We start from the raw sequence: 27,402 nt of genomic DNA on the forward strand, positions 1-27,402 counted from the left end.
GCATTTATCCGGATAATGAAAAACGAACTCGCTTACAGCATTCACATTGATGTTAGCTCTGTCGTGAAAACTTTCTTATCAATAAGATGTCAATCGATTTATGTAAGGACATCTCTGGTAAAGTATACCGCGTTACGACTATGCTATTATGAAACCGTCTCCTCAGGTTCCACGAAGGTGCTTATCATTCTAGGGACTGACAGGAGTGACTCAATATTCGTGCAGAGTTGAGAAGTTCGCTACTGTTTGCGCTGCATTTAATTTGTGTTTGTGAGATCGCTCCATATGATTGGTTTTCCCTGGCTATCATTTGCCAGTCGTATTGGAGTTTGTTGGGGAATGCACCATAATTATCCCTCCATTTCATGAAACAAACTTCAGGCACGCGATTTCCAGGATGAAAGGCAGCTGCTGTGTCGCCCGATCACCGATGGCCGAACTAAATAGATGATTTTCCCTCGATTTGACAATTTGTTACGGAAGTTTAATGCATGTTCGAGGAATTCTGGCAACAATTTGGATTCACGACTCGGCCAAATAACGATGACAGCCAGGTTAGAAAATATATTTTAAATGTTTTCTATCATTTTTCACTCCCAAAATATGAGAATAAAGCTAATAAAAATGACATTATCTTCCTTGTTAAGTTGTGAACATCTGCAAACGTTTCCATTTATTATAAGACTAGTATTTCTGTAAAACTTTGAAATATCAGGTCACTCCTACTGCCTACACTCCTACGACTCCTACTGGAGTCGGACACTCACCCTGATCCTATATTTAGCACGTCACCAGCAATCACCTCGGCTCCACCGTTCATACCACCGCCACCGCCAAAGACGTCCCCCCGATAAATGTCGGCGTTTATTTCCAGCATGGCAGAACACACGGGGGTATCGGCCGAGCGGCACAGCGCACCACACCGTCCGGTCAGCAGCCGGCCACGGACTCGGGCTGGAAAACCAGTGACGTCATAATTCATAGGGTCAGTGACGTCATTATTCCGGTACAGCGACGTAATACTCAGTGGCTCAGTGGTGTCACAGTGATGCCGCACTCCGGGTTGATGGCATTACACTCCGGGCTGCTGACGTCATAGCTCCCAGATCAGTGACGTCCCATTTCGGGCCAGTGACGTCATAATTAGGGAGATGCCGCCGCTGTTCGTTGAGACCCGAAAGATAGGGACGCGTGAAGGAGCCGTTTCCTCGAGCTGTAACGGACGCACTTTACAAAAAAAGTGCTCTTATTATGCTGATTGGGATTGGAAATGGATTGAAAATGGTGGATGACGATACTCAGTTTCACGTCATTTAATTGCCGCTATGGTCAGGGGGCCGTAACGAGAGATATTTCTATGGAGAAAATATAGTACCTAGAAGGGGTATATCAAGGACATGGAACAATATGTAGACAGATCGTTATTGTTTCGGGCACCACAGTTGTTGTAACAAACTTCTTATGCAACAATTTCATAACGATGTAATATCTCAGAGATGTACTCGTCTGAATAAGTGACAAACTGTCTCATGCCTAAGGACTCGTACTACCAATTTGTTTTTTATAAAAAGGCCACGCAGCGCACAAGGCTGACACTCCATACGTTGGAATGCTGAGGACTTGCTGATAGGAAATATACCTACGTACTTCATTTACATTCGAGTTGTTGGAAGAGTTAAATTGAGATCCTACAGGGAACATGAATTATCAAGGTTGAATTTTTGGAATGTTATTGAAAGGCGAATACCAGCAATAAGGGTCTACGGTTCAAATAAACGAGTTCAGCTATTTCTTCTTTCCAAACTGTGCTCGGAAAGACGCTTGGATCTTGCTGGCAGCTTTCATCACCTCAGGATCGTTCAGATCGATATCAATTTCTTCGTCCTTAGGCGCCTGAAAGAAGAGCGTTTTTCCTGTTAGTTCTCGTTCATACTAATGCTGCTCTGTAAATTTGCATTACCAACAGTTAGAAACTGCGGCGAATAGGTAGGTGGTGTCAATAAGTTTGATATGCTTGCATGAAAATTTATTGTCCTATAACTGAAATTGAGAAACGATGGCTTGTACTGTACATCTATCACTATTTCTTTGCAAACTAGAATTTAAGCAGAAAGCCTGTATTTTTCCAGGCCTGTTGTATAGACGTGGCATCTTCTTTTGATAAAAAATGTACCAAAATGAAAATGCATAGCACTCGCAGTTGATCATGCACATCAATATAGTTCTAAAAAAGGTATATTGCACCGAAGCATGCCACACGATGCCATTACAAGTCTACTCACATCAAAATAAAATACTATAAATAGGTTACAACTGCATAATAAATATTGGATGCACCTACCTTCAAAGATCAAAGTGACGTTTCTATGATGCACCTCGAATGGGCGTCGTGGATTATGTTAATTTTTTATACAGCATAACATTTGTGGCTTCCATTTACCTGTTCGAATATCACAAAAATGAAAACCCTTGAAAACCCCAGAAACCCTTTTCATCAAATAATAAGGATATGCAAAAGTTATCGATTGCGAGTCATCCGAGTGTTCGTAATCGTAAGCTAACGTTAATTTTATATGTTGGTTTTATATCACATTCCACTAGCATTAATGACTCCCCTACTACAGCTATGTAAATGGTAAGACCAGCAATTACTTATACATCCTCGTATACGAGTACATTTTTTCATTGACATGGTATGACCGACTATATTTTCATCCCGATCACCGTCTCTCATTTCATCTCCTGAGTGATGGAGAGTTTTCCTCAGCGCTCCCCGAGTTGAGATGCATAGTGTCAAGTCGTGTTAGTAGATCGCGAGAGCTTCCGCTGCTGCCAAAGTATGGTTGACTTTAGAGACTTTAAACTTTATAAGCAGTGTTTGATGGCTATTTTGTCGATTTTTCTGCGCCACGTCGCATTCGACCGGCTGCCTGCATTACATAACACTTTTTAATTAAGTAAATTATGTTGAACTTTACTGGATACCCCCACGCATCTATCGCACACCGGCAGCGACCCATAATTGTGATTTCTGAAGTTACGTAAAAAGGTAACTAATTTTGCATGCCGCGCTACATCAAAGTTGATGATTGGTCCCCGAAAAAGTTACGATTTATTAACTTCAGTTTGATTTTATCGTAACGCTACCTGGTAACTGCGATCGTTGATGATATTGGTGGCGAAATTATTTTTGCACACTGGGTTTGTTTTCTTAGCTTTTAATTGTTCCTGTTGAAATGAATTTATCATTATTTGTTGTCATAAGTAATGACACAAAGCAATGCGAGGTACCTGAGCAAACGCACTGGATCGGAGCGACGAGGAAAGACATTCAATTCTTTGATACTTTTTTTAAACGGTTGAACTGAACTTGTGCCCCGTGCATTGCAGACTATACATGGTCACTGGATAAATGGATGAATGCCGTAGCACACTTAAGACATTCTTTTCAATCCAATTTATTTCAATCCAAGGTGAACTTTCAGCATCAACCATTTTTCCTTCGACTGAACACCGTGAAGTGAAGATTCATGGTGGGTACTCGTAGGTATATTTGCATCTGGAGCATTATGTTGCGTTTGCATTGCATCCTACGTTTGCTTTTAGGTTACATTTATATCAGGTTTACCGCTTGTGTAGCGATTGTATTAGGGAATCCATACACCTTTGCGATCATTACTTTCATTATCTCTTAGTTGTATTGCTTCCAATAGATGGCAGCAGATGCTCGCGCCTGGCTGTTATGCTGCGCCGCATGGCTCTTCTCAAAGCAAAACGGTCGCTGTGGCGTCAGCGAATGCGCGGAAGTGTCAGGTTAAGACATACCAAATACCAAATAAGTGTTTATATTTTTGGTTTACCAAATGCATAAAAATGGATATCATTTAGCCGTAGCAAAACAATAATGGTGATATGTTGACTTTGAACAAATAATTAATCACTTGAGCTATAAACATGTAACACAGTAAAGTCGCGGCATTCACTACCAAATAAGAGCATGCAAAACTCTAATACGGCGCCTTCTACACAGCACAGCCACACGATCAGGGTTCAACACATGTCTTAACGCAACTCAATACCATCATTATCCGGTGCAGTGCCTACAAAGAGTTAATGCAAACACAATCAGGAATGCGACGGTCATGCGAATCACGACCTATGGCGACAGTCATGCAAGCTCTCCATTGTCCTAGATACCTTTATTCACGTAGGGAAAACTGACTTCTACAGAGGAATCCTATCGTATGTACTACAATGGCTATGTGTGCGATGCCCGCACATCTTTCGACAATAATTTCCATATTATGGAGGGTCATTGCATGCTATCGAAAGGCATTAATTCTCTTCTTACACCAAAATGTTTGAAACATCGGATAAAAAGATAAAAGGCACCCGACATCAGCACAACCGATCTACAACAAAACGTTCAGGACAACCAGGCTGCAGCACGGCCAGCCCATGCAGTTCTACTATCCGGGATGAGGTCACGGCTCGACAGAGATGCGGTCACGGCTATAAGGCGTACGGTCACGGTTCTCTGGGGTACGGTCACGGCTATATGGGGTACGGTCACGGCTAAACGGATGCGGTCACGGCTCGTCCTCGCCAGCGCTCACGTCTGTGTGCAGCTTCTCCATCTGGTCGTTGAGCTCCTGCTCGCGTTTCTGGATGACCTCGTCTTTCCGCACCCTGTGTCCCCGGAACGTGGCCTGGATCTTGGTGGCGGCTGCGCTCAGCTCTGCAGGGCAAACAGCACGGGACAGCGAGAGGGTTAGCTTTGGCTACAGACTAATTACTATCCCATATAATGGGTAACTGAATGCCTCTTACCTGGAACCAACCAGCTTCATATTTGACGGGGGCATAGGATGCACCCTCTCTGTGGAATACTTGCTTCTTAGTATCGCGTCGTCGCATTGGTCGCCGGTTGCTGTCCCATATCGGTCCCATATCGGTCCCATCGCGCTTAGTGTTGTGTTAACGCTAACAGATATCGGGGGCGATGATGACGTCCGGGAGACAGACCAATCTGCCACCGACGCGAGGGAGCAGAGTCGTGGCGTGACCGACGGGATCATCCCAGCTGATGTGGCCAGAGCATGTATTAACGGTGCTGTGTTTGGGGCAGGGCTGCGGAGTCGGAGTCGGAGTCGGAGTCAGAGTCGGTCGGAGTCGACAGTTTTGACCGGAGTCGAAGTCGGAGTCGGAGTCGATATTGGAAACCCCAGCCGGAGTCGGAGTCGGAGTCACCGAAAATCTGTCGACTCCGCCGCCCTGCCAGGTGTGCGGAGTCGGAGTCGGGAGTTGGAGTTGACCGGAGTCGACATTTCTGCCCGGAGTCGGAGTCGGAGTCGGAGTTGGTTTTTGAAAGCTGGAGTCGGAGTCGGAGTCGGAGTCGCCGTAAATCCATCGACTCCGCAGCCCTGGTTTGGGGGATAATTTGTGGGAAGCTAGGTGACAATAGTGTGTTTGAAACGAACAGCGCACACTGCACTATGGTTGGAAACGGCCTCACGGATGGCCGGGGGTCAACGCGAAAAAATGTTTTGCCCATAACTTGTTAACCCGCGCGGGGCTGGGGTCTCCAGCCGAACGCGCGGGGCTGGGGGGGGGGGGTAAATTTTACCCCCCCTGTTATCTCCCGAACTAATGGTCCGATTTGGAAAATTCAAACGCCAATCGAAAGCTCTCATCACGAACTACTAAAAACATGTACTTAATTTTAAGTTTGAGGTCAAGGTCAAGGTCAGGTCAAGGGTACAAATTGCAAGTTTCTACAGTATCGGCCTTGCACCGTAGTTGCCGAAGAATGGAGTCATGGACTGAGACTGATCGCCCAAAACGTGTTCTTAGGCTACCAAGACAATATTCGTTGCATACAATATCATTCAGAGGTCAAGGTCAAGGTCAGGTCAGGTCAGGTCAGGTCACCAAAAAACAAAATATAGAAAAGGGCATGTGCGACACATGTTTTATGGGTCATTTTACTCATAGAATTCAATAGGCACACTCAATAAGTGATATGGACCACCTCTGGATGAATTTCAGGTCGAGGTCAGGTCAAGGTCAGGTCAAGTGAGGTCAAATTTTGAAGTTGGTTGTTAAGGCCTAAAAAGGTGTCTATCTGATGCAGTTTTTCACGGCGAATCGAATGGTGCTATTTTTGTTTCCGTACGAGGTCTAGAACTTCCAAAAAAGTCATTTTTCAAAAAAATTGTGTGTCGTGACGTCATCAAATTTTGAATAACTTCCACATTTTTGAACTGATTCTTCTAAAATTTGGTATGTAGGTGCACATAGACCACTTCTCTGACATATATTCCGGTTTTTTCGATAGACTCAAAATTTTGGATTTTATAATGATTCTCCCAAAAAAGTCAGTTTTTTGAAAAAATTTAGCCCAAAATCCAAAATTTTCAAAAAACCGAGATAGCCATTTGATAGACAAAGTAAAATTACGTATAACCTTTTTTTGTTACGTCTTGATTCCTTTAAAAATGAAGATGTTAGCGGCGTTTGAACTTTTGCCGTTTTTGAGGCGAAAATGGCGAACATGACGTCACTAAAACGTCAATTTCTCAAAAATTTTCCGACGGATTTCGCTCAAAATTTCAGGGAACGTGTCAAATTGATGTAAGAAAAGGTACTGAAAGTTTGGCGGCGCTGCGCGCCGCCGTTTTTGAGATATCGCAAAAATTCGCGAGGGGGGGTAAAATTTACCCCCCCCCAGCCCCGCGCGGGTTAATGCGTAGACCGACTGCGATGAAACTTTGCATAGGTATACCAGTGTCTTTCGTGCATCATACAGTAACTCAGAAATGACGAGGTCACGTCACGTCACGCGTGTGTGACGTCATCATTGCAAGTATGTTATAAGTCGCCTATGTCTTTCGTTATGTTATCGATATCGCGAGGCATTTTGAACATGTTTTGAATACTGCTTTTACTGAATGGATATTGTTGTTATGCTTTAGGGCGAGAAATATCAACGTAGTGACGCACAGTGTCTTACTATTGGTCATAAAGGGTCAAAAATTTGGAGAAAGAGTATTTATGATTTTTTTAGATTGGGCAAAAAAGTAAGAAATAAAATGACGATCAAATGACAAAACATGCGTCAGATTAACCCGGTAGTTGCTGGGGTATTTCCCCATCCGCCGTTTGCCGGGGGGGGGGGGGCGTTCAACGCCCCCAGCCGATAACTCGCGAACAAATAGGCGCAGCGAAACGCACGAGGCGCGGCAAACGAAAGAAGAACGCGACGAGACGATTCACATGAATACTTTAAAGTTGAATTTCGAGGTCACAGGTCGGGTCAAGGTCAGGTCAAACACTTGAAATCGGGCTTTCAGTAGCATGGACTTTAGAACCTCGCAATCGGTGCCTCGCGTTTCGCGTTTCGATTACATCGTCATCAGTTGGTCCTAAATAAATTCAGTCATCAGTTGGTCCTAAACAATCTGTCACAGCTGTCACAACTGTCACAACCCTTCATATAAGTGCTAAAAGAGTGTCAGATCAATGTAGGGGTCAGTCAAACATAGGCCACTGGCCAGGGTCAAAGTCAGGTCAATCAGGTAAGCACATAACCCCGAAAATTAAAACTGGTACCTATTCGCAGCCCATGCATGACACATGTTTTATGGGTACTTTTGGGCGTAGAACACGATGGTGACATTCATTTTATCATACGAGTACGTGGCTGGTTGAAAAAAGATCAATTTCAGAAATGCATGCATCATGGTCGTGAAGTAACCACGAGAAATTGCCAACATTCAGTTCAAGATTTTGGAAAATGTAGAACGATGATCAAAAACCATAGATAGCCATTTGATTTGCCATGGTATTGGCAGTGTAATGGCGTTTACAGCATGTCTGTATGTCTGCTCTGTCGGTGGATATCCATATCCATACTCCAGGATATCCATACACGTTTGCACGATATCCATACTCCAGGTGCAGGGGCGAGCAGTTACTTCTTACGAGGGGTGCGGAGTCGAAGTCAGAGTCGGAGTCAGAGTCGGAGTCGGAGTCAGAGTCGCCCAGAGTCGTGGCAACGAGCCAGGAGTCGGAGTCGGAGTCGGGGTCGGTCAGGAGCCCGCAGTGGAAGTCGGAGTCGGTCCGAATCGGAACAGCTCCATCACGACTCCGAAACACTGGCAGGGGTCCGGAGTCGGAGACAGAGTTGGCTGGAGTCATGGCAACGAGTCAGGAGTCGGAGTCGTAGTCGGAGTCGGATTTGGCGCCACCACGACTCCGCAACCCTGCTTCTTACCATCATTTATAAGGATAAGCGATTGCAAGACTGACGAGCCGACCTGGTGCTAACGAAGCGACGGGTAGGTACGCCTCGGGAGATGAAGCTTCACGGACGATTTTGCGCACAAGTGCGCAGTCTGCTTTTACGTTCCCCTTACGCAGAATTGAACAGAGATTTATTCTGCCAAAAAGCTCAATGGAGGTCGATGGAGAACTTTTTGTATGTCCAATGAAACATAAACGTAATTTTGCAAATATTGCTGTGGTGACACTGCAAACAGAATGCAATGCCGTTCCTGATTTTGAACACGCATGGGAAAAAGAGTCACTCCACTCGATAGCCAACATAACAAGGATTATTTTGATACATAATAATCCAGTTTTACAACGTCATGGAGGTACTCCACATGCTATCACCAGCGCGGTTGTTTAAACCTTTGACGGCGCACCAAAAAAGCCACTATCAGAAACTCCCGATTCCACGTACAATAATGGAGACTAAATGTGCAACTAAATAAATTTTTTTGCCCTATTCAAAACATTTCATCAATTTCCAACAGAATGACACCCCAAATATACATATATTCCGAAATTGCCCACGGCCATCCGTGAGGCCGTTTCCAACCATAGTGCACTGGTCGGAAACGCTCCAGCGAGAGGCCAGCGGCCTTTCCGCAAAAGTTTTTTGCTTGTTATTCCACAACTAGTGAAGCAAACTTCATAAAACTTTGCATACCTTCTCTGTCATATGTAAGCTATCATTTGGATGTCAAGCACTAAATATATGACGTGAATCTGTTAAGTTATGACGTCATAGTTGAGTATAATACAGGATCTAGCACCACTTTAAGTCAACAAGGGAAATTGGGAGCTGCTATTCGGGCACCGGGAATGGTTTCATGCACTCCTTGCAAGGTCCAGTGCTTGACTTTAGCATTGTTGACTTTGCGTGACGTCATTTATGACGTCACTAAGGCCATGTAAGTTTTTCGTCAATAACTCCTGATCAGATGGAGCTAGAGAGTCGTGAAAGCCACCATTGGACTCAGGAAGACCTGCCGAATCGAATGATATGCGATATGACCTCCTTCAACCATTTTCGTGACCTGAGGGGCTCCGACCTGACCTTGACCCGAGGTTAACACCTTAACCCTCGCCGGCACAGGGGGGGTTGATGCAGCCCCCCTAAGGTTTTTCGCAAATAACTCGCGTAAAAAGCGGCCGATCGCGACGAAACTTTCAGTACCCTCGCATTGATCAATTTTACACCTACCCTGAAAATTTCATGACCCTGACCCTAATGACCTTTGACCTGTGACCTCTTTTCCGTGACCATGTTTGGCCGAAATCGCGATTCGGCGTATGTTGGCTCACATTAGCCGCGCGTTTGCAAGCTTTTCGTGGTTTCAAACGTTCAAACATGTGATTTGATGTTGCTCCCATACATTAGGATGGGTGTCAAGGTCACCTGAAGGTCAGGTCAGGTCATTGACCATTGGTGACCTCGGGTGACCTCGGTTCACTTTTTCGAGTTTTACATGTTTTTAGGCTAGCTTTTGGAGCTGAATTCTAATTCAGCAACCATTTGAACATTTACGAAGTAGTTTTGGCGCCTTCGTAGCATGTTACGAAGCTGTCAGAGGCGGTTGACACGTATTACGAATACCCGTCACAACCCCTACCGGTTGACCTGACCTGACCTGACCCGACCTGGTCTAAATGCTTAAAGACATCATCTCTGATCAAAACTAATACGATATTCGTGATCAGCACCCCGGAAAACCACATAGCAGCCACAATATACGACTTTCTAACAGGTCCCGATTTTCCCAGTTTTCGGGTCATTGACCTGACCTGGAAGGTCACCCGATGACCTAGGACCTTAAAATTGGGTATCATCGGCTTCCTCTCGTGACGGGCAACACGCTCGTTTTTTTACGCGAGGCTCTAGCTCGATCAGGGGCCAAACGCGACGGGGTCGTACCAACCCCCCCCCCCCCCTTGTGCCGTCGAAGGACGCAAAATGGCCTGTGCCGGCGAGAGTTAAGTTGACTTCACCCGAAAACCAAGTATAGCATTCAACGCGCCTGAGCTAGACAAACACGATTATGCCAAAATCGCGGCAGTGCGACCATTTTTGGCAAAGTAATTAACCTAAAACCGAGTCCGTGCCTTGTGGCACTTACCTGACCTAAGAGGTCACTGGCTGACCTAAGACCTTAAAATCGGGTAGTACCTAATTTTTGCGTCTTATAACGGCACACAAGCTTGTTTTTTCCGCGAGGCTCTAGCTCAGTTAGAGGCGAAACGGCGAGGGAGTTGTACCAACCCTCCCCGGTCAATGTAGAAAACCAATCGGTCCGGCCAGGGTTAAATACCGGAATTGTGATCTAATGTAAAAAGACGGCCCAAGGTAACCCGACGTCAGTGACAGGTGTCCTATATTTGCAGCGTCTTATATTCACAAAGGTTTCAATTTCCACTTTCTTCAGCCGAGTGATGGTTGTCAATAGCAAGGCTCTCTAAATGCAAGCCGTAATCGCCACGCAATATGTGGAAGGCTTTTGATGTCAATACATACATAAATGCATACATAAAACGCGCTTTTCACAAAATTCATAAGCTCAAGCGCATCTGTTTTTAATGACCAGTCAACTACGCATGGATGCGTGCAGGCCACACAGGTCAGCGTAAGCCGGGCGCGGCGGCCGAGCCGAAACTGGGGCGGGGCGGGCGGTACTTGGGTAGGAAGAGCGGCTCCTGCAAATTTTGCGCAAATATGCGCAGTTAGCTTTTATGTTGCCCTGGTGTAAATTTAAATCCTACTTCATCTCACAAAAAATCAGAGTGGAACTAGATGGGACTACCTGTTGTTTCCTTACCTAAACTTTGCAGTTATATTCCAGAATCACTGTAGGAGAGCCTTCATAAAAAAGCTATAGTACATCTTAGTTAGGGAAAAAGTATACCAAAAATTTTGCACTGACCAGTCGGCAACTTCATAACGAACATTTTGATGCATAATATGTGGGATTTCAATTTGGTGTCTATCAGCAATAAGACTCTGAATATCCGGCTCAAGAAACCTCTTGCTCCGCGTCAGTTTCCGAGTTCTGGGATACCCCATCTTCGGGGGCTGATTACAGCTATTTTTGGTCACCCGGATTAGTTTTTTTGGCCTAAGTATAATAATTTGATCAATTTCAAATCGATCTATATAAAAAATAATCCGAAACTCCGGAATCGCCCATGGCCTCTCGTGAGGGCGTTTCCGACCAGTGTGCAGCGTACGGTGATAAATGGTGTAAACGGTGGGACACGAAAAAAAAATGTGCTGTGCGTTGTAGTTAATTGAGCAAAATACGTCTCTGGAGTCGGGCAATATTTGAAAAATAACTTTGGAAAAAACGCCACAAATGCATGATATCTTTGCCAAAATGCTGAGTTGAAGTTAGCACACAAAGTAACAAATCAAGACGGAATGCAACTTGGAAACTGAAAACTAAGGACGTAAAAACAATAAAGAAAAACTATGAGAAAAGTCGTACACTATTTCTCTACTGTCTATATGTAAGAAGAAGCAATCTCAATGTGATATTGCGCTGCTGTGCAACATAAAAGGGCTGAACAACTCAGGAAAATGCAATCCCACTGTAGAAGAACAGGATCGCGCAACTTTGTTATAAACCTTGTGTCAACAGCCATTCGGCATTTCACTCACATCCCAGTGCATCTGACATTTCCAGATTGAGAAGCGAATCGGCTGAACGAAAACAGATGGCATATGCTCTTCGGCAAATGTCTTAGTCTGTATAAACATTATGACAGCCGAGCGTGTGTGGAATTCGTTTTATTTGGCACTGATTCGTGACTGCAGTTCAGGACCTAGAGATTTATGGTTCGTGACTGACTGATATTGATGAAACTAAATTGTTCTATGAGGGTTTTGATTTGGGACGGATGGCAGTGATTTGAAACCGATGGCGTCAGATATCGGTGCATTTCTTCCCAAATTGGAGACAAATAAGCTTGCTTCCAATATTCCAATGAGAGAGTGTTTTCGCATGCCTACTTGTGTCGCACAATTTATGGGCAACAACTTATGGTCACAACTGATGGCTTTAGCCCCAAGACACATAAGCTACAAAGCACTTCTTGTCACTCCTGCCGTAACATTTCCAACGAACTCACAACAAATAAATCTGGAGCGCCTTTTCTTACACCTTTGATTCATAACTCTTATACTCTTCCTTGTCACGCGTTCTACCCAACCCATGAACCCTAACTGCGATGCGCCACATGTCTCACACTTAGCGCACCGTATCTCTACTCACAAAGCCCGGCTGCTGACCCCCCCCCCCCCCCATCCCCACCATCCCCTCCCCGCTGACCTGGGTCGGTGAGGTCGATATCGTCCGTGGCAGACGCCATGGTCCGCTCAGCCTTCTGTCGTTTGCGCACCTGGTGACCACGAAACGAGGCCTGGATCTTGGTGGCCGCTGCAGTCAGCTCAGCGTCCTCAGCAGGCCCTGCCGGAGAGAGGGGAGTGTGAGAGGGAGGGTGAGAGAGAGAGAGAGAGAGAGAGAGAGAGGAGATGAGGAAGAGGGAGAGACGGAGAGGAGAAGAGAGAACTGAGACCAAAAGACAGACAAAATAGAAACGGAAATGCCTATGGAGAGAGAGGCATAGAAGAGGGTCAGTGAGAGAGAGAGAGAGAGAGAGAGAGAGAGAGAGAGAGAGAGAGAGAGAGAGAGAGAGATAAAGAGAGAGGGAGGGAGGGAGGAATGAGCAGTGAAGGGAGTGAGATGAGCTGACTGAAGTGTGTGACGATGAAGGCAATAAGGTGCTTCTGTCTGCACCAGGGCTGACGGGAAGCTGTGAGAGCCGCGGTCCGATGGTTTATGAAATAAGCGGGGATTCCGGAGTGAAATTGACGCTACCTGTCGGTTACCAGTGTCTTCAACTACGTCAAATCTGGCTTAAATGACGTGGAGGCGTAAATAATCTATTATAAATACGAAAGAGGCGCCCGATATCGATGTGACATGTGTGATGGGTGGCAATCGTTGGGGCAGAACATCCGGATATGAGAGCGAACAACAGCAGACGACAGCTATCGATGGCGCGGGACGGGGGTCGAGGACAGGGAGAGAGCAGGGGAGGAGGGTCCGCGCAGAGAGAGTGAGCGATGTCAGGGAGCGGGAGTGGGTGGCTCGGTAGGACCGTTCGGGGAACCGCGGGCCCCGGGGAGGTCTGATTCGATTCTGATGATTCCGACCGAGTCGGTACGTCCCGGCGACGTCGCCGAACCGGACCGAGGCACGCAGCGCCCCGCCCACCAATAATGAGCCGCCCCTCCCACCCGCCCCGCCCCCGCCCCCTCAGTCAGTCGGTCAGAGCCGCCCGACCCGTGGGAAAGAGCACGGTGAACACACTGCGCCCTTCACTCTGACCTATTGGATTTGTAGTCAGCTGGTTGGGGACAGAGTATTTGAAGGTGGAACAACCAACGTGGCTTCGGTTTGATTAATAAATGGAGCCACACGTAACATAAAGACGCTGACAGAAGTTTGGCGACGCGGATAAAACTTGGCATGAAACGCTTTTAGTAGCCTATTTTTCATCATAACATCTTTAATAAGTATTCAATATGTCGAAGACAAACACCCTGGAAGTGAATTTTGTGGTTACGATGCAAGATATTGACGACAGGCTTCATCTTTACGCTATAAAGTCCTCCAGGTGTTTGATATTCATCCACGCTTTCCAAAACGCTTGTTTGTCCCGTGTTAACTTAAGCTTAAGGAATGCCGATTGCCTGGAGAAGCTGATCGCCTTGCCTAGTGAGTCATTTGTGGAATATATCATACTGCTGGACTGAATCGTGTGTCGCATTGCGAAATAAGTCTATCTCAAGGTAGTAATCGCCACGCCATGTGTGGATCGCCCACGATCGTAAATACAAATGAACATCAAAGCGTAGGCCGTTGAAGGTCTAAGCGGATACAAACTGGCCCTTTCTGTTGCTAGCGTGCCTTCTCCCGGCCGTCACCTTTCTGCCAGATCCCTCCCCCTTCCCTTCCCAAGTTCCCAGGTAAGCCTGTTATAGCCCACGGTGGTCCCACGCTAAACGGAAGCCCTGAGACCGAGCGCCCGCCCTGGTCAGAGTAGGTCACAGGAGTAACAAGGTCCACCGAGGGCACACGGCGTCGGCCTGAGTATAGCTCATCCATGTCGACAGGGTATCCAGTCAGTATCATGTCTGAGCGACCATTCAGAGGCACACACGACATACAGAGAGACTGAGATGGCGGGAGGAAAAAGGAAATAATTAGCCCATCATCATCATTCGCAGTTGTCTTTGAACTCTTTATTGGCTTCCTTACTCTCGCAAATGATCAAAAGAAGGCCTAAACCATATAATAATTGTTTGTGAAGGGCCACTAAAATAAGCTAATTGACGCTGAAATCTTGCATAATTAAAACCTAATTCCCTTCTTTCTAGCTCAGAGGACCTGGGTTGGAAATGCTTGTATAACGTTTCATAACACCACTCCACCGTCTTATCCAACTCAGAAATAGCCAACATCCGCAAAGGGAGGGGCATTCAACTATGCCATTTTAAAATTAGACGGAGGAGTTCATATTACTACGTAAAAGAGAGCAAAAATGGTACGTCTCAGACAGATCTTATCTAGTTAGAAGATACTTATTTTTGCTGCATATCAAGAATACGAATGGTTGTGTACTGTTGAAAGGCCACGCAGGTAGACATTTTTTAGCACTAGTTGTCACCAGAAACACACATTTTTTATGTATTAATTTTTTGTCATTAAGCATACCTAACATGCAATATTGCAATAGGATGCATGAATCTAATTTGAAAACGTCGAGAGTTCTCATTTATAAAAAAAAAACGGAAGTAATCGCTCCAATTCAACAACTGAGCATTGTAACATTTCAGAAAATATAAGTCACTTTAATCGTCCCACGGTAAGCCATTTTCCGCCTAATGGCGACATGGACTTTTCATTAGGCTCAAATACCGTGGAATATTGCCCACTACCGCTTGATAAATCGGCTTATCTATGTACTAATATGTATGTGAAATCCTCGTCACATGCGACCCGCTGTATCATAATACGACCACGCTCAATTTCGCACGGCGTCTTCATCACATTTCGGTTAATCTCCATCACGCAAGCGTTCAGAAATCGAGATTAGACTCTATAGCTCCTTGGTCACGCGAGCATATCAATCCCAATGAAGTTCTACCGGGACAGGTCAGCCCGGCTGCGGTCACGTACTCGACGATCCCGATCACCAGATCCTGTCCCTAGCTCACCGGTCACCGAAGGTTGTATCTCGCACTGCTCTCCCGTTCCCTGGTTCCACCAGCTGTCCTGCTCCTCCTGTCGGCGGCGGTGGCGGCGGCGGCGTCTGACAGGTCACTGGTGGCGGCGGCGGCGGCGGCGGCGGCGGCGGCGGCGGCAGACTGGCGCGCGGTCGCTCGCTCGCGGCCGGCTCGCGGCACGCTGCCAGCCGCCGCGCCGTCCCGTGCCAGGTCGATAGGCGGGCCCGGCCCGGCCCGGTTGGGCGCTACCTCTCCGCACACGCGGCGTCTTCACCGGTCTCCCTCGGCGCGCGGAGAGGCACAACAGCGGCGAATTTGGCCACATCAGGGGTCCGGTGACACCTGCGACCTCGGCGACGGGGCGTTTGTCTGTGCTGGAAGGCCGTTCTATTTAGTAGTTTATCTGCTTTGGGCTTTTAAGTGGCTTGGAAGTGGCGAAGACTGCCTACATTGGCTGTTGTATGTAAGCTAGGTTTTTATCTGCTTTATATAAGTTTCATGTTTAATGCTTGCAATCAAACACGTCGCCATTTTATTTTTAACAAAACTTACAATTTCTTTAAATGCTCTCTACCTCATGATTTTTGTCAAAATGTCATAATCTGATCATTTTAAGCAGTGTATGCCTCATGACTTAAGTAATATAAAAAAGCATTATTTGATCAATTTTCAAAGCGTTTTCTTTAGATGTACGCGACTAAGTTATCACTTTGCACATCTTTTTTTGCATAGGTATTATTTCAGGTACATACATCTCACTGGCGCCTTAATGTATTGATGCATCAAGATATTGATGAGCATTTCATTATTTCATCATCTTTCAGTCATCCAGTATCGCCGTCATCGATAGCTGACGCTCGAAATGGGAGCCGGCTGCCCAGCCCATCGCTCGAGAAACTGGAGCTGATCGATGTGACTCAGCATGGATAAAAGCCACTTACTTACTGGCTGGGCAGCGTCCGGCTGTGGCTGAAAATATCGCGTCTGTACGCGGCCGCAACTCGGAAAATATAGTATCCATTTCGATAATGGGTGCTTGTGCACATCAGTTAGAATATAATGCCCACATGCTGCCCCAGGCTACCTCCATCGGTCTATTTGAAGCTACTGTTGCCATAGATACACACACAAAAAGTATGCTGAACAGGATGTATGCACCTACTTTAGTTATTGCACGAATTAGAACGACGCTTTTATGCTTTCTAGTTCGGAATTTGTTTAAATGTTGATAAGGTTGAACCAAGCTTTTATATTTTTCATTAGAAGCTTACTTGATTTATTTCATAACACCACAACTCCTCAACTTTATATCCTGCTCATAAATTCCGCCATAGTACCGCCTCGCTCGGGCGCGGCACAACAATGAATTCCCCGTTGCGTGCTCGAAATGTGACATGTGCTGCAATTTGCCATTCAAATTCCGTGCAACATCGTGAGGCTGTGGCTCATGCAGCATGCATACCGTAAATATGGCAACGACGGCTCAACATGGTCCGGTTTGGTAGACTGGTAGACTTTGTTTGGACGGCTTAGCAGAAAAATCTCTTGTGTATAGATTTATGTCAACATTGATATCCAATGACGAAATGCATGATGTATTTAAAACTTCGCTTTATATGATAAGAATTTACAATTGGTGTAGCCAGTAGCTATTCAAAACTCAGTTTTAATCCCATTTAATGCTTCATTCTTCTCAGTGGCCCTAGTATATAAAAGCTGCTTATTTGGTCTTCGGTTGTCTCCTTTCTTTTTCTTTTAAGTAATGTATACGGTACTTTACTACTGAGACTGATACTCCAAACATAGAAGGGCAATTCCTCTAAGCGACTAGACGATCTACTAGGCGGTTGTTTGGATACTAGGCATAGTGAGTAGGCAATCAGTACAGGCACATCGGAAATCTGGTACCTTGGTAGGCTTTAACCTATGTAACCTATCGGGTATTGCCTATTGGTGACGGTTGGTAAAGTGAATCAATTGATATTTACTCGGAGGTCGAAGTTTCAAGACCTCACTCTGTTGGCCCCAAAAGACTCTATGTTTGCTCCAGAGACCAAAATGTCATTTCCTTACGAATGTCGTAAAAATGTGCATCGCTAAACTCTGATGTGTAGTGGTTGTATTTTTGGCTATACTGCCGCTTTATATGGTAAACAAAGTCATTCTTCATATCTTTGCTACCAGTGAATGGGCCCAACTTTTATCTGGCCTTTTTAGGAATGCAAATGACATTATCGACCTCGCGTGAGCCAATCTGCATTAAAACGCTGGATGACCCGCTGTGGGTGAATATCAGACTACATGGCATCGTCAGATGTATGCATACGTAATGTTTTGACGTTTGAAGTCACAAAATGCCTAAACGCTCCAAGAGAGTAAATATAATTATCATAATTATCATCGACAGGCTTCTTTCAGGCAACAATGTTTCATTTACGGATTTGCTAAATGTTTAACTATATCGTTCATGGAAAGAATATTCAAAGCGGTAAAGCGTGTCGATTACAGGGAACTCCAGATAACTGCTTAAACAGCTGTTGTTACCTCAAAACCAGCCACCAATAGCGCTGTAATCTGATTTTCGATTCCAGTGACCGAGTCTGAAACCCTGTTAGCTCTGACCGCTGTTTGTTGGGTGTCGACCAGGCGCACTCCCCACAATTCGAACACGGTTCGGCAGTGGTCGCTGACGCTGTCCCGGTCTCCGACCTCCGCCAGAACGCCATTAGTCGGGCTTCGGCGGACCATTTCCTGGCGTAATCGGCGTTGCTACAACGGGCCTGGCCTGAGGTGTCCTCGTTACTTAACGTGAAAAGGTCAGAGTGGTCGGGCAAGGTCAGGAGCGCCTCCCCAGTGACCACAGTCCGTTTATAGTTCAACCACAGTCCGACCACAGTCCGACCACAGTCCGGTCACAGTCTGGTCACAGTCAGATTACAGTCGGGTCACAATTCAGTCACAGTTCGGTCACAATTCAGTCGCAGTCTTCCGTTCCTGTCCTGTGGTCAGCTGTGGCACTACGCCTGGTAGATACGGGCCCAGACAGGACAGCAAGTCGCGGCGCAGCGTTAGGGAGCGACCAATAACAATAGGCGAGCGAATACGGTTCGATACCGAGACGCGACTCACAATAGACGTGAGGCGAAGAAAGACAAGGGACGACCGTTAATGAAGACTACTTCATGTCCATTAGCACCAGAAGGGACGATGGTAGTCCCAAATGAAAACGACGACCGTCGCGCCAGTGCTCCGCTAGGAAAAACAGACAGACTTGTGTCGTCAAACTGTCAAAATCGATAGGCACAGCGGGGACTCAAAGTTGCTATAGGAACTATAGCGCTATGGTGACGCTATAACGCCGCGTGCGTGACGGGGTGCTGTAAATTGTCCGTGCGGCTTGTGTCATAATCGGGCGCTGGCATTGGGACCATGAGGCTGGCAAAACGGAAGGTCAGGACTCAGGACACATGCCACTAGGTCACAGGTCGATTATCGATTGTAAGCGAGGTGTCATCTTCTGACACGTGTTCATGGGTAATGATTGACATGAAAGTAAAACAATTGATGGTTGGATAATAAAAAAACACATGAATATTTTTCTGCCGAATTATTACTGATGTTCCAGCAATTGACCTGAACAATTTGGCCACACTGACCAATTGACCTGACCTGGAACTTCCAGGTCAGGTCAATTATCACGAGGCATCGAAATTAGTAGGTGCAGAGGCTTTTAAATCACATCAAAGTATCACAAGCTGCAAGCAGCGGCTCATATTTGAAATAAGGTATCTGCTATGCCAGACATGACATTAGTATGCCATCACTGTGATAAATGTGACGCATTTCCTTATCTCAAACTAGTTAACTTTCCAAATAGCTGGACAAGTGATACGATCTTGATCGATCTGCAGCAAAATTCATTTGACTAGACATCTTTGTGGAATGATTCTTTGGTTAGTTTGCTCCACAACGTGCACTGCCTTCACTGAAATTAATTGCAATTCTCAGCTTCTTCCCTGTCGAGCTTAACGTCATGCTGTGTCAACATACGACCGGGGGTATATGATATCATGCGGCTCATGCCACTCATTCGTGAATCATTATCTGTCGCTGATGGTCATAAATGCCATGAGGTGCCATTAAGTCCTTTTGATGATGTCGACCGAGCACTATGTACGATGCAGCCTGACCCACTAACTATGGCTTGCCGCATTACTTGTCTATTTGGCATACTGACTGATCGTTATCAGAGTTATCAGACAAATGGCGCCCCGTGCATCCGTCTTTGGGCAGCATATGGCGCCTATCGTGGCATAATTATGTGAAAATGACGACAGCAGATGCTTTTTTATGCAGCCCAAATCTCTCTCCCTCTCCCTCTCTCTCTCTCTCTCTCTCTCTCTCTCTCTCTCTCTCTCTCTCTCTCTCTCTCTCTCTCTCTCTCTCCCTCTCTCTCTCTCTCTCTCTCTCTCTCTCTCTCTCTCTCTCTATCTCTCTCTTCTCATTCCCTTCCTGCCACTCCCAGTCCGTTCTTATCAATGACTGCACGTTTGGTCTATAATCACCCAAATCCTTGATTGTAAGGACTTCATCCGGGACTGAGCCTGATTAGCCCAATCCCCCCGGTAGTGAACCCGGTCGGGTCGGATCAGGTCGAGGCTTGGTGGGTCTGACAGATAAAGGCCGAAGTCTGCCTGCTTGGTGCTTTGGTACGTCCAAAGCTGCATACAATGTACTCGTATACCGCAAGAGCCAGGTTATTTCCGCAAGGTAGTGAAAATGAAGAGTCGAAGATAAGATCGAAGATAAGGTTGACTTGAGAACCCCCTGAAAATTTCCATAACGTGTGGCATCTCTAGCAAGTCGACCTGCTGCTGAGTCTTCATGTTCAGCTGTGACGCTCAATCGCAGTGCATAAGCTGAGCTGCGAATTCAAACTGCAAATGGCATACCTTTTACCGAAAGTCAAGATGCTGATAAACAGCAGTCAATTGTCGGTGCTCAGACATCCGAGCGTTATGCTGGCATTATAGCATTATGCTATCTCGATAGTTTCAGATGGCATTCCATTTTCGTGCTTGTTAGAAGTCAAATACAATATTTATCTAGCTGTTTTGTAAGTATGAGATTACTTCTGGATATTTGCCGACTCGGGCGAGCTATCTAACATAACTGAGCCGACATGATTGCTGCTGGCATTTGCTGTCCTGAATAAATGAGTGGAATGCCATGTCAGAATGCAGTAGGTATTATCGCATCAGAGAACACATTGTTGGAGTGTGAATCAGCCTGACACGTTAGACGATCAGGGATTGACTGGATAATCTCTGGTGATATAGATATGACCTATGGAGATACATAGTTTGCTTGAAAGCAATAAGCGTAGGTGATTGAAGCACTGGATTACAAGATGTCTTGCCATCGGCTCGATTGATTAAATCTCTGTATCGCGCTGAGTTTGACCTACTCCTAGCTAGTTTTTAGTTCGGTAAAGAACATGTGTTTGGATTATAAGCGAGAATATCCGAGTGATGCAAACAGGTGTATCGCTGCCACAAGCAAGTTAGAACAAAAGCGCAGCGTCTCCAAGCGCACAGAGTACCTACACTAACACTTCCTAACAAACTATGCCCTCCTGCTGGCCGGTGCCTTTGGATTGTTATCGTGAAAAATAGAACATAAAAACATCACATTACACACGATAGTGAGCTTGACAATGATATCACCCACCATCAAGCCTTCAAAGGAAGCATCTTATGTTCACCTAAATGCATTACCGAGGCAGACCGACAGAAGCTTACTCAGCACTGGGGTTAGAAATAGTCAGACTGTCTTCGACGTAGCTTCATCGAACGTAAGTTTTTTTATAGAACTTACTTTGCCCTGTTCAGCGTTCAGTGCCCGCCTGTCCGTCTCAACATGCTCAGTCCATCTCAGCATTAAGCTACGTTATGCATGCCATGTACATAGCTTCCGCCTGACATTTGAACACATTCATCTTGTGTTATCAAACTTTCCACACATTGACTAAGTTTTACGACACATAAGAAACTATAGTAGGAAGTTCATCACTGCCTCCATTCCAAATTTAGCGTAGCACAAAGGAAAAGTACCTAATTGTATTCAGTTCACAATGACCCCGAGTGAGCTCGTTGAGAGTGAGCATAATGTTATAAAATAAAAGCGTACATTTCAGGTGTCAGCAATTGGGGAAGCATCGACATGGGATTGTACATAATATGCGTAGTTGACTTTGAAACATATCACAGGCTGGTAATCGAAATTAACATCCAGCACATCAGGGAGACCTTGCTGCCCATGCAATAGCATTACGACCGAAGACAGTAGACACTGGTTCCACATTTCAACCATATATGCATAAATTCACCATACTTCATAACCAGGAGCCATGGAACGGTCACAAAGAGCACGCAGCTGCTCACGCACGGCTGACAGCGTCTCTGGGAAGCGGGACCATCACGGCTGGGTAGGCCCGTCATATTCAGCTGACACTACCTGGACACGGCAGACGAGGCCGCTAAATTATTCACGGGGCCGCTGCCGGCACAGGGCGGTGCCGGCAGCGGGACAGAGTGGATAGAGGGAGGGAGGACTGGGAGGAGGATGGCAGAAAAGGAAGACGGTAGAAGGCCTGAGTAGAAGAGCGGAAAGAGGGAGAGAGAGAGAGAGAGAGAGAGAGAGAGAGAGAGAGAGAGAGAGAGAGAGAGAGAGAGAGAGAGAGAGAGAGAGAGAGAGACAAAAGAGGGAAGAGAGGAGGAAAAGGAGCGATAAGGGCAGACAGGCAAGTGGAGAGAGAAAAGATAACAACCCTTACCTACTTTTTATTTAAATTTGTGTGATGTCATAACTTCCATGAGTTCCCTCTAACCATTCCTCTCTCATCTCGTCCAAAATCAGTGCCGTCTAACATGAGTATGAGACAAATGACATGCCGCTACATGCCGTAGTAGCGTTAAATGCTGGCGGCGCCAAATTTATCATGCTAATGCGAGACCTCCATGGATTGTTAGCACCATTTACCAGACATTTGTCAGAAATTAAAGTTCCATGTGAAATTCCCGTCGGCTTCACTTTATCATCTCAAATGTAGCCATATCTACATACGGCCATGGTTTCAAGACAGATAGGCTAGAGTGCACAGGACTGTATGCATGTGCTTGAATGTGCAGCAGCCTGCAACTGTATTGTATATGCTGAACGCTGATCCTCCACAAGAGGATAAACAACATTGACATTTTGTAATGACGGTGGTTGGCCACGCAAGGTATTGTGCAGTCGTTTCTGAGCTGCAGTTGGCACCACAGCGATTAACCGTTCCACTCTGGCAGAGCGAGAAAAGTAAATGGAGGGAGAAGAGCAAGGCGCTAACCATTAACGACCACAACGGTCGTAGCGACTATCTCACAAACCATACACGTCGCATAAATGAAGTTTTAACTGTCATATAAGCATTTCAAGAAAACACGTGGCTAATTTATCACATTTTCTGCATAACTACAGCCGGAATGTGTACAGCTGTTTGCTGTAACGCTGGGCGTGTCCTGAGGGCTATACTTTGTGAGCATGTATGGCTTCTTGGAAGGTTCGGTAAACACTGACATCTTTCATTTATAATGACACTTGTTGCTGTAACGATCATGGCAGCATTAATTACTGCGGTGGATGATATCAAATAGTTATAACGTCCACCAGTGGGTCATGATAATGATCCCTACAATTAACATAGATCGTGAATGTGTGACACAGCGGCCACCGATTTTTCGTGATGTACAAACCTCTCTGGTCGCTGGTAAGATGCTCAAAAGTCACCCGCCTCTGACTGGTAGTGGTTCTCAACCCACCAGGCCTCTGACTGGTAGTGGTCCTCAACCCACCAGGCCTCTGACCAGTGGTTCTCAACTCACCTGCCCCCGGTGCGCGCTCCTGCTCGACTCCCGGCTCCACCGCCCTGCCGTTGGGCTTTCCTCCAGGTCCGGCGCTGCCAGGAGCGGCGATCACGCCGTCTTTGCTGGCGTTACAGCCCATGCTGGCGGCCGGCCATCCAGCCAGGTGGGCAGGTATCTGCCCGGTCAGGGCCAGGGGCAGGGTTAGGGTCAGGGTTGGGGTCAAGATCTGCTTCAGTGTCAGGGTCAGGGGCAGAGAAGAGCGGGATTACTTGTAAACAGGGGTAGCGCCTGATATTAGGGAGGGGTCACTTCTACCGCTGGTGATCGAATTGCAAGTTTATGATGACAGCAAATTAATGACAGTTATAAGTAGAGCGTTATCACATTTTATATAAGCATCCAATATCCAAGAAGCTGGACGGGTGTTGGCCTGCGTGTTTGGTTCCTATGCGTCGGGCTCATGTCGTGGCAATTACTTTTTTTTTAAATGTTTTACTTGTACATACATGCTTATGGATATTGATGTGGAAATCTATCACAAACGCAATCTAAATAACTCAAAGCTTGGGTCATTACCACGTAATATTCTGACCTACTGCAATCAGCTTTGTGAGGTTGATCACTCAAAGGGGCCATGCGTCGGTCAAAATTAATGAACTACTGATAATGTGCTGTGTGCAATTTGAATACGGATTTGGAAAATGGCGAAATTAGGTACAAGTTCAATATAGTGAAGCTGTATGTGGTTTTTATGCTGCTAAATTTGAGTCTGCTGCTATGTCCCTTTTGAACTTCAACAACAACAACCTAATCAGCCTTCTTTTAGGTTGAAACTTGAACAATGAGATAATAAGTTTCCATCAAGTAATGAGGTCGTAAGCTGCTGTTTAGGTTGGTATTGAACTTCAGTCGATTTCTTCGCCTTTAAAACGTTCATTAAGCCTCCTCTTCAGTCGGTTGTTGACTGCGCAAGCTGCGCCAACGGCGGTGATTAGGGCCCCTAACGAGAGCTACAGCTTCGAGCAGCGACCTCAGCACCCACAGATCAATAGCCCTTACAGCGTTAAACACCGACTGAACAAGCTCGTAAGCCGCGCTAACTGCACGCAGACTAAAAGCCCGACATGGTCGAACCGGTGGCCCGGGTCATCAATTCAGGGTCAACAAGGCACCTGAATTGATGACGCCTGAATTCAGGGTCAACAAGGCCCCTGGGCGCTCAGGGAAACGAGTCCAACGCTGTATCCAGGACCGAGGGATATTCTTAGTGAAATATCATTGGCGGTGAAGAAGAGTGACATTGCAAAAACAAAAACAAAATAAGTAGACACGGAGGCTAATGCATAGCTCCAGAAGGCAATGCCATTCCAACAGATTTTTACAAAAGTTAGCTCCTTCTATGACTGAAGGCCATTTTGTTCGTTCTAAACGGCTGTGCTAATGCACCGTACTATTTTCAGAAAACGGCAGGCAGGTGGAAAAGAGTGTCTGTCTTGCTTGGTGAAGTATCTGTCTGCTCCATTCATAACTAACCTCAATAAATAACAGTGCAGTTGTTATTCGTGGAAAACGTGCTGGTTGAAAATAAAGAAATAATGACTGAAATAAAATATTCCTGCCATCTATCCACCATTGCTCATCGGACAAAAAAAAAACGGAAAGAAATAGCGTTCCAAAAACTCAATTACAAAGTACCATATCCTTAAGATCAATGTAAATCTGTTATGATTCACTGGCAAGGAAATTACAGCTTGGCATCAATTCAACTAGGCTTCTCGTCCGAAAATCGTGTATCAAACTGCTGAGTGCTGGGTACACATAAATTTTAGCAGCCAGTGGCCCAGTTGGCGTGAGTTAGCGCCATTATTTCAACGAGTTGAGATTAGGTGGCCCAAAGAAAAGCGTGATGATCATTATTGACGCAGGCACGGCATTTCGTAACTCTGCTGGGAAAACGCTGGCCAGTCGAATTTGACAAGCTACAGAATCGTTCACGATGAGGAAAAGATACAAACAACACGATTAAGGCTAGCACATTTGGAAGGAAAAGTTACAAGCAACGGCTGCATCACATGTTACGTAGCATTTCGGGTATTGCTAGAGAAACATGAGTAAGTAAATGCGTATAACAAGCGCACTTTGTGATTATCTTGGTAATGCACTCGGTTTGTGATACGCAATTACTTTGTGCGTTTATCTGTGATAAATGTGACCTGTTTGTTATTTCTCACCGGATATAGCTTCCTCCTCCAGATGAAATGAGATGGTTTCCTCACAATGCACAAATATTATGATTGGTCACCACTTAGATGGTCACAGCTGAGCCTCTCTGAACACTGCTGAGCCGCTCTGTACTCCCTGAGCCGCTCTCCGTCCCCACTGAGCCGCTCTCCTTCCCCACTGAGCCTCCCCGGCTCCCCTGAGCGTCTCGTTCCGCGGTCCCCCGGGCGGCCGTCGCTGCTGTCCCGTCCCGGCACGGCCGCACACTGTGTCTCACTGCACGCTGCCGGCGGCGTCCTGTGTGCTGCACGCGACCGACAGTCCGACCGCCGCCGCCGCCGCCGCCGCCGCCGCCTGACGGTACGTCACCGGGCGCGGTGCGTGCCGCCGTCACCTGGCGGGGGCGGGGGCGGGGGCGGGGGCGGCGGATCAGTGGCCGCCCGTCCGGACCGCCCGACACGCCCGTGACCGATCTGCCGTACCGAGGACAGGCTGGAATGTTTGATGGTTTCTTGGTATGGTGCCTAGAGTGTATGTGCATGGTGCAATAGTGCACGTTCTGGGGTATTGATCCGGCACTGCTGCAAGGGCTGCGGAATGTGGAGTTTTCCGTCTGCTTTTAGTGGACGTTCTACCTACGTCATTATGTGGATCGATTGGACGGTGCCCCAAGGGACCTGCGCTGTATGCAATTGGGAGTCTATTGAGGACTGATTCGTCATGTTTATTGACGAATAATAGACGTAATTGACATAGTTCCGATACACAACACAGTCACACTGGCGCACCAGCACGCATTAACAGCAATAATGAGCAAATGCACTCAACGCAAACACTCTGAAAGGAGTGTTCGAGCAGCCATGCCCTATCAACTAATTCGATCGCTGTTTGTTTTAACACAACAATGGTGTGCCTTTCCCAAAAGGATGAGGTGGAACCTCGTGGATAATGTGTCGTTGAAACGGCATGCGGCTCAGGCCGATGTTGATGATCAAGACCTTTCAATGAGTATAGGGACATTAACCGAAAACTTCCGCAAGTATATCATTATGTGAATTCTATAATTGTAGGTATAGGCTAGCATCATGTCTAGCAGTGATTGCAGTGTTTTCGACAACCCTCAATTTACCATCCACCGACTAACACTGAAGACTGGTATTACGCTGAGCGTTCCTACGACGAGTGACATGCTACTGATCTTTCATTATTACATCAAAACCCCGACTCATCATTACTTTACTTCTTCCCGAGCTGTTTGTTTAGCCTCCAAGGCATGAGCGAACAAATACACTAATAAGGTGCAGGTGTGTAGCGCACATAGATTGCACGTGCATTATAGATGGCTGGAATGATATGTCAAATATACGACGGGTGCGAAATTTGCAAGGCAGATTCTGGATGATGAAGACTCAGACCTCCATGCATCAAACGAAATGGAGGAAAATATAAGCAATTCTTAAAATATGAAATGCTTGTAAAAAGTCATGTAAATATCAATAGCTTGTTATGATAGATACATGTCAACACTACGTAACAACCAATATGTAAATACGAGAAAATGCTTTGGGCAGTGCTGTTTAGTAGGACTAGGACCATCATGAGAAATGCTAACAATTATTGTATTTCCACTTGTTACGAGTACAAAAACAGCGTGATCGCCTG

General features: G+C 46.1%; 1 protein-coding gene across 1 annotated transcript; it reads right to left on the reverse strand.

The window, feature by feature from the left end:
• Positions 1–1,191: 1,191 nt before the first annotated feature.
• On the reverse strand, positions 1,192–26,039 carry LOC122367710. Its single transcript, XM_043341058.1, has 5 exons — positions 25,752–26,039; positions 23,539–23,695; positions 12,651–12,788; positions 4,617–4,738; positions 1,192–1,893 (listed from the first exon to the last, which is right to left on the reverse strand). The coding sequence occupies exons 2-5, from the start codon at positions 23,657–23,659 to the stop codon at positions 1,786–1,788; spliced, it is 489 nt and encodes a 162-aa protein (XP_043196993.1). The 5' UTR covers positions 23,660–23,695; positions 25,752–26,039; the 3' UTR covers positions 1,192–1,785.
• Between the last annotated feature and the right edge of the window lie 1,363 nt (positions 26,040–27,402).

The sequence above is a fragment of the Amphibalanus amphitrite genome, unplaced genomic scaffold, assembly GCF_019059575.1.
Source record: "Amphibalanus amphitrite isolate SeventyFive unplaced genomic scaffold, NRLGWU_Aamphi_draft 000890F_arrow, whole genome shotgun sequence".
In the NCBI taxonomy this organism is placed as follows: Eukaryota; Metazoa; Arthropoda; class Thecostraca; order Balanomorpha; family Balanidae; genus Amphibalanus; species Amphibalanus amphitrite.

Bases quoted from the DNA above. Each gene is read 5' to 3' on its own strand.
- LOC122367710 (XM_043341058.1), bottom strand. From the start codon at position 23,659: ATGGGCTGTAACGCCAGCAAAGACGGCGTGATCGCCGCTCCTGGCAGC. The intron at 12,789-23,538 runs GTGAGTTGAGAA...TCTCTCCGGCAG, and splicing joins GGAGCGCGCACCGGGGGCAG to GGCCTGCTGAGGACGCTGAG. The intron at 4,739-12,650 runs GTCAGCGGGGAG...TTTGCCCTGCAG, and splicing joins TATCGACCTCACCGACCCAG to AGCTGAGCGCAGCCGCCACC.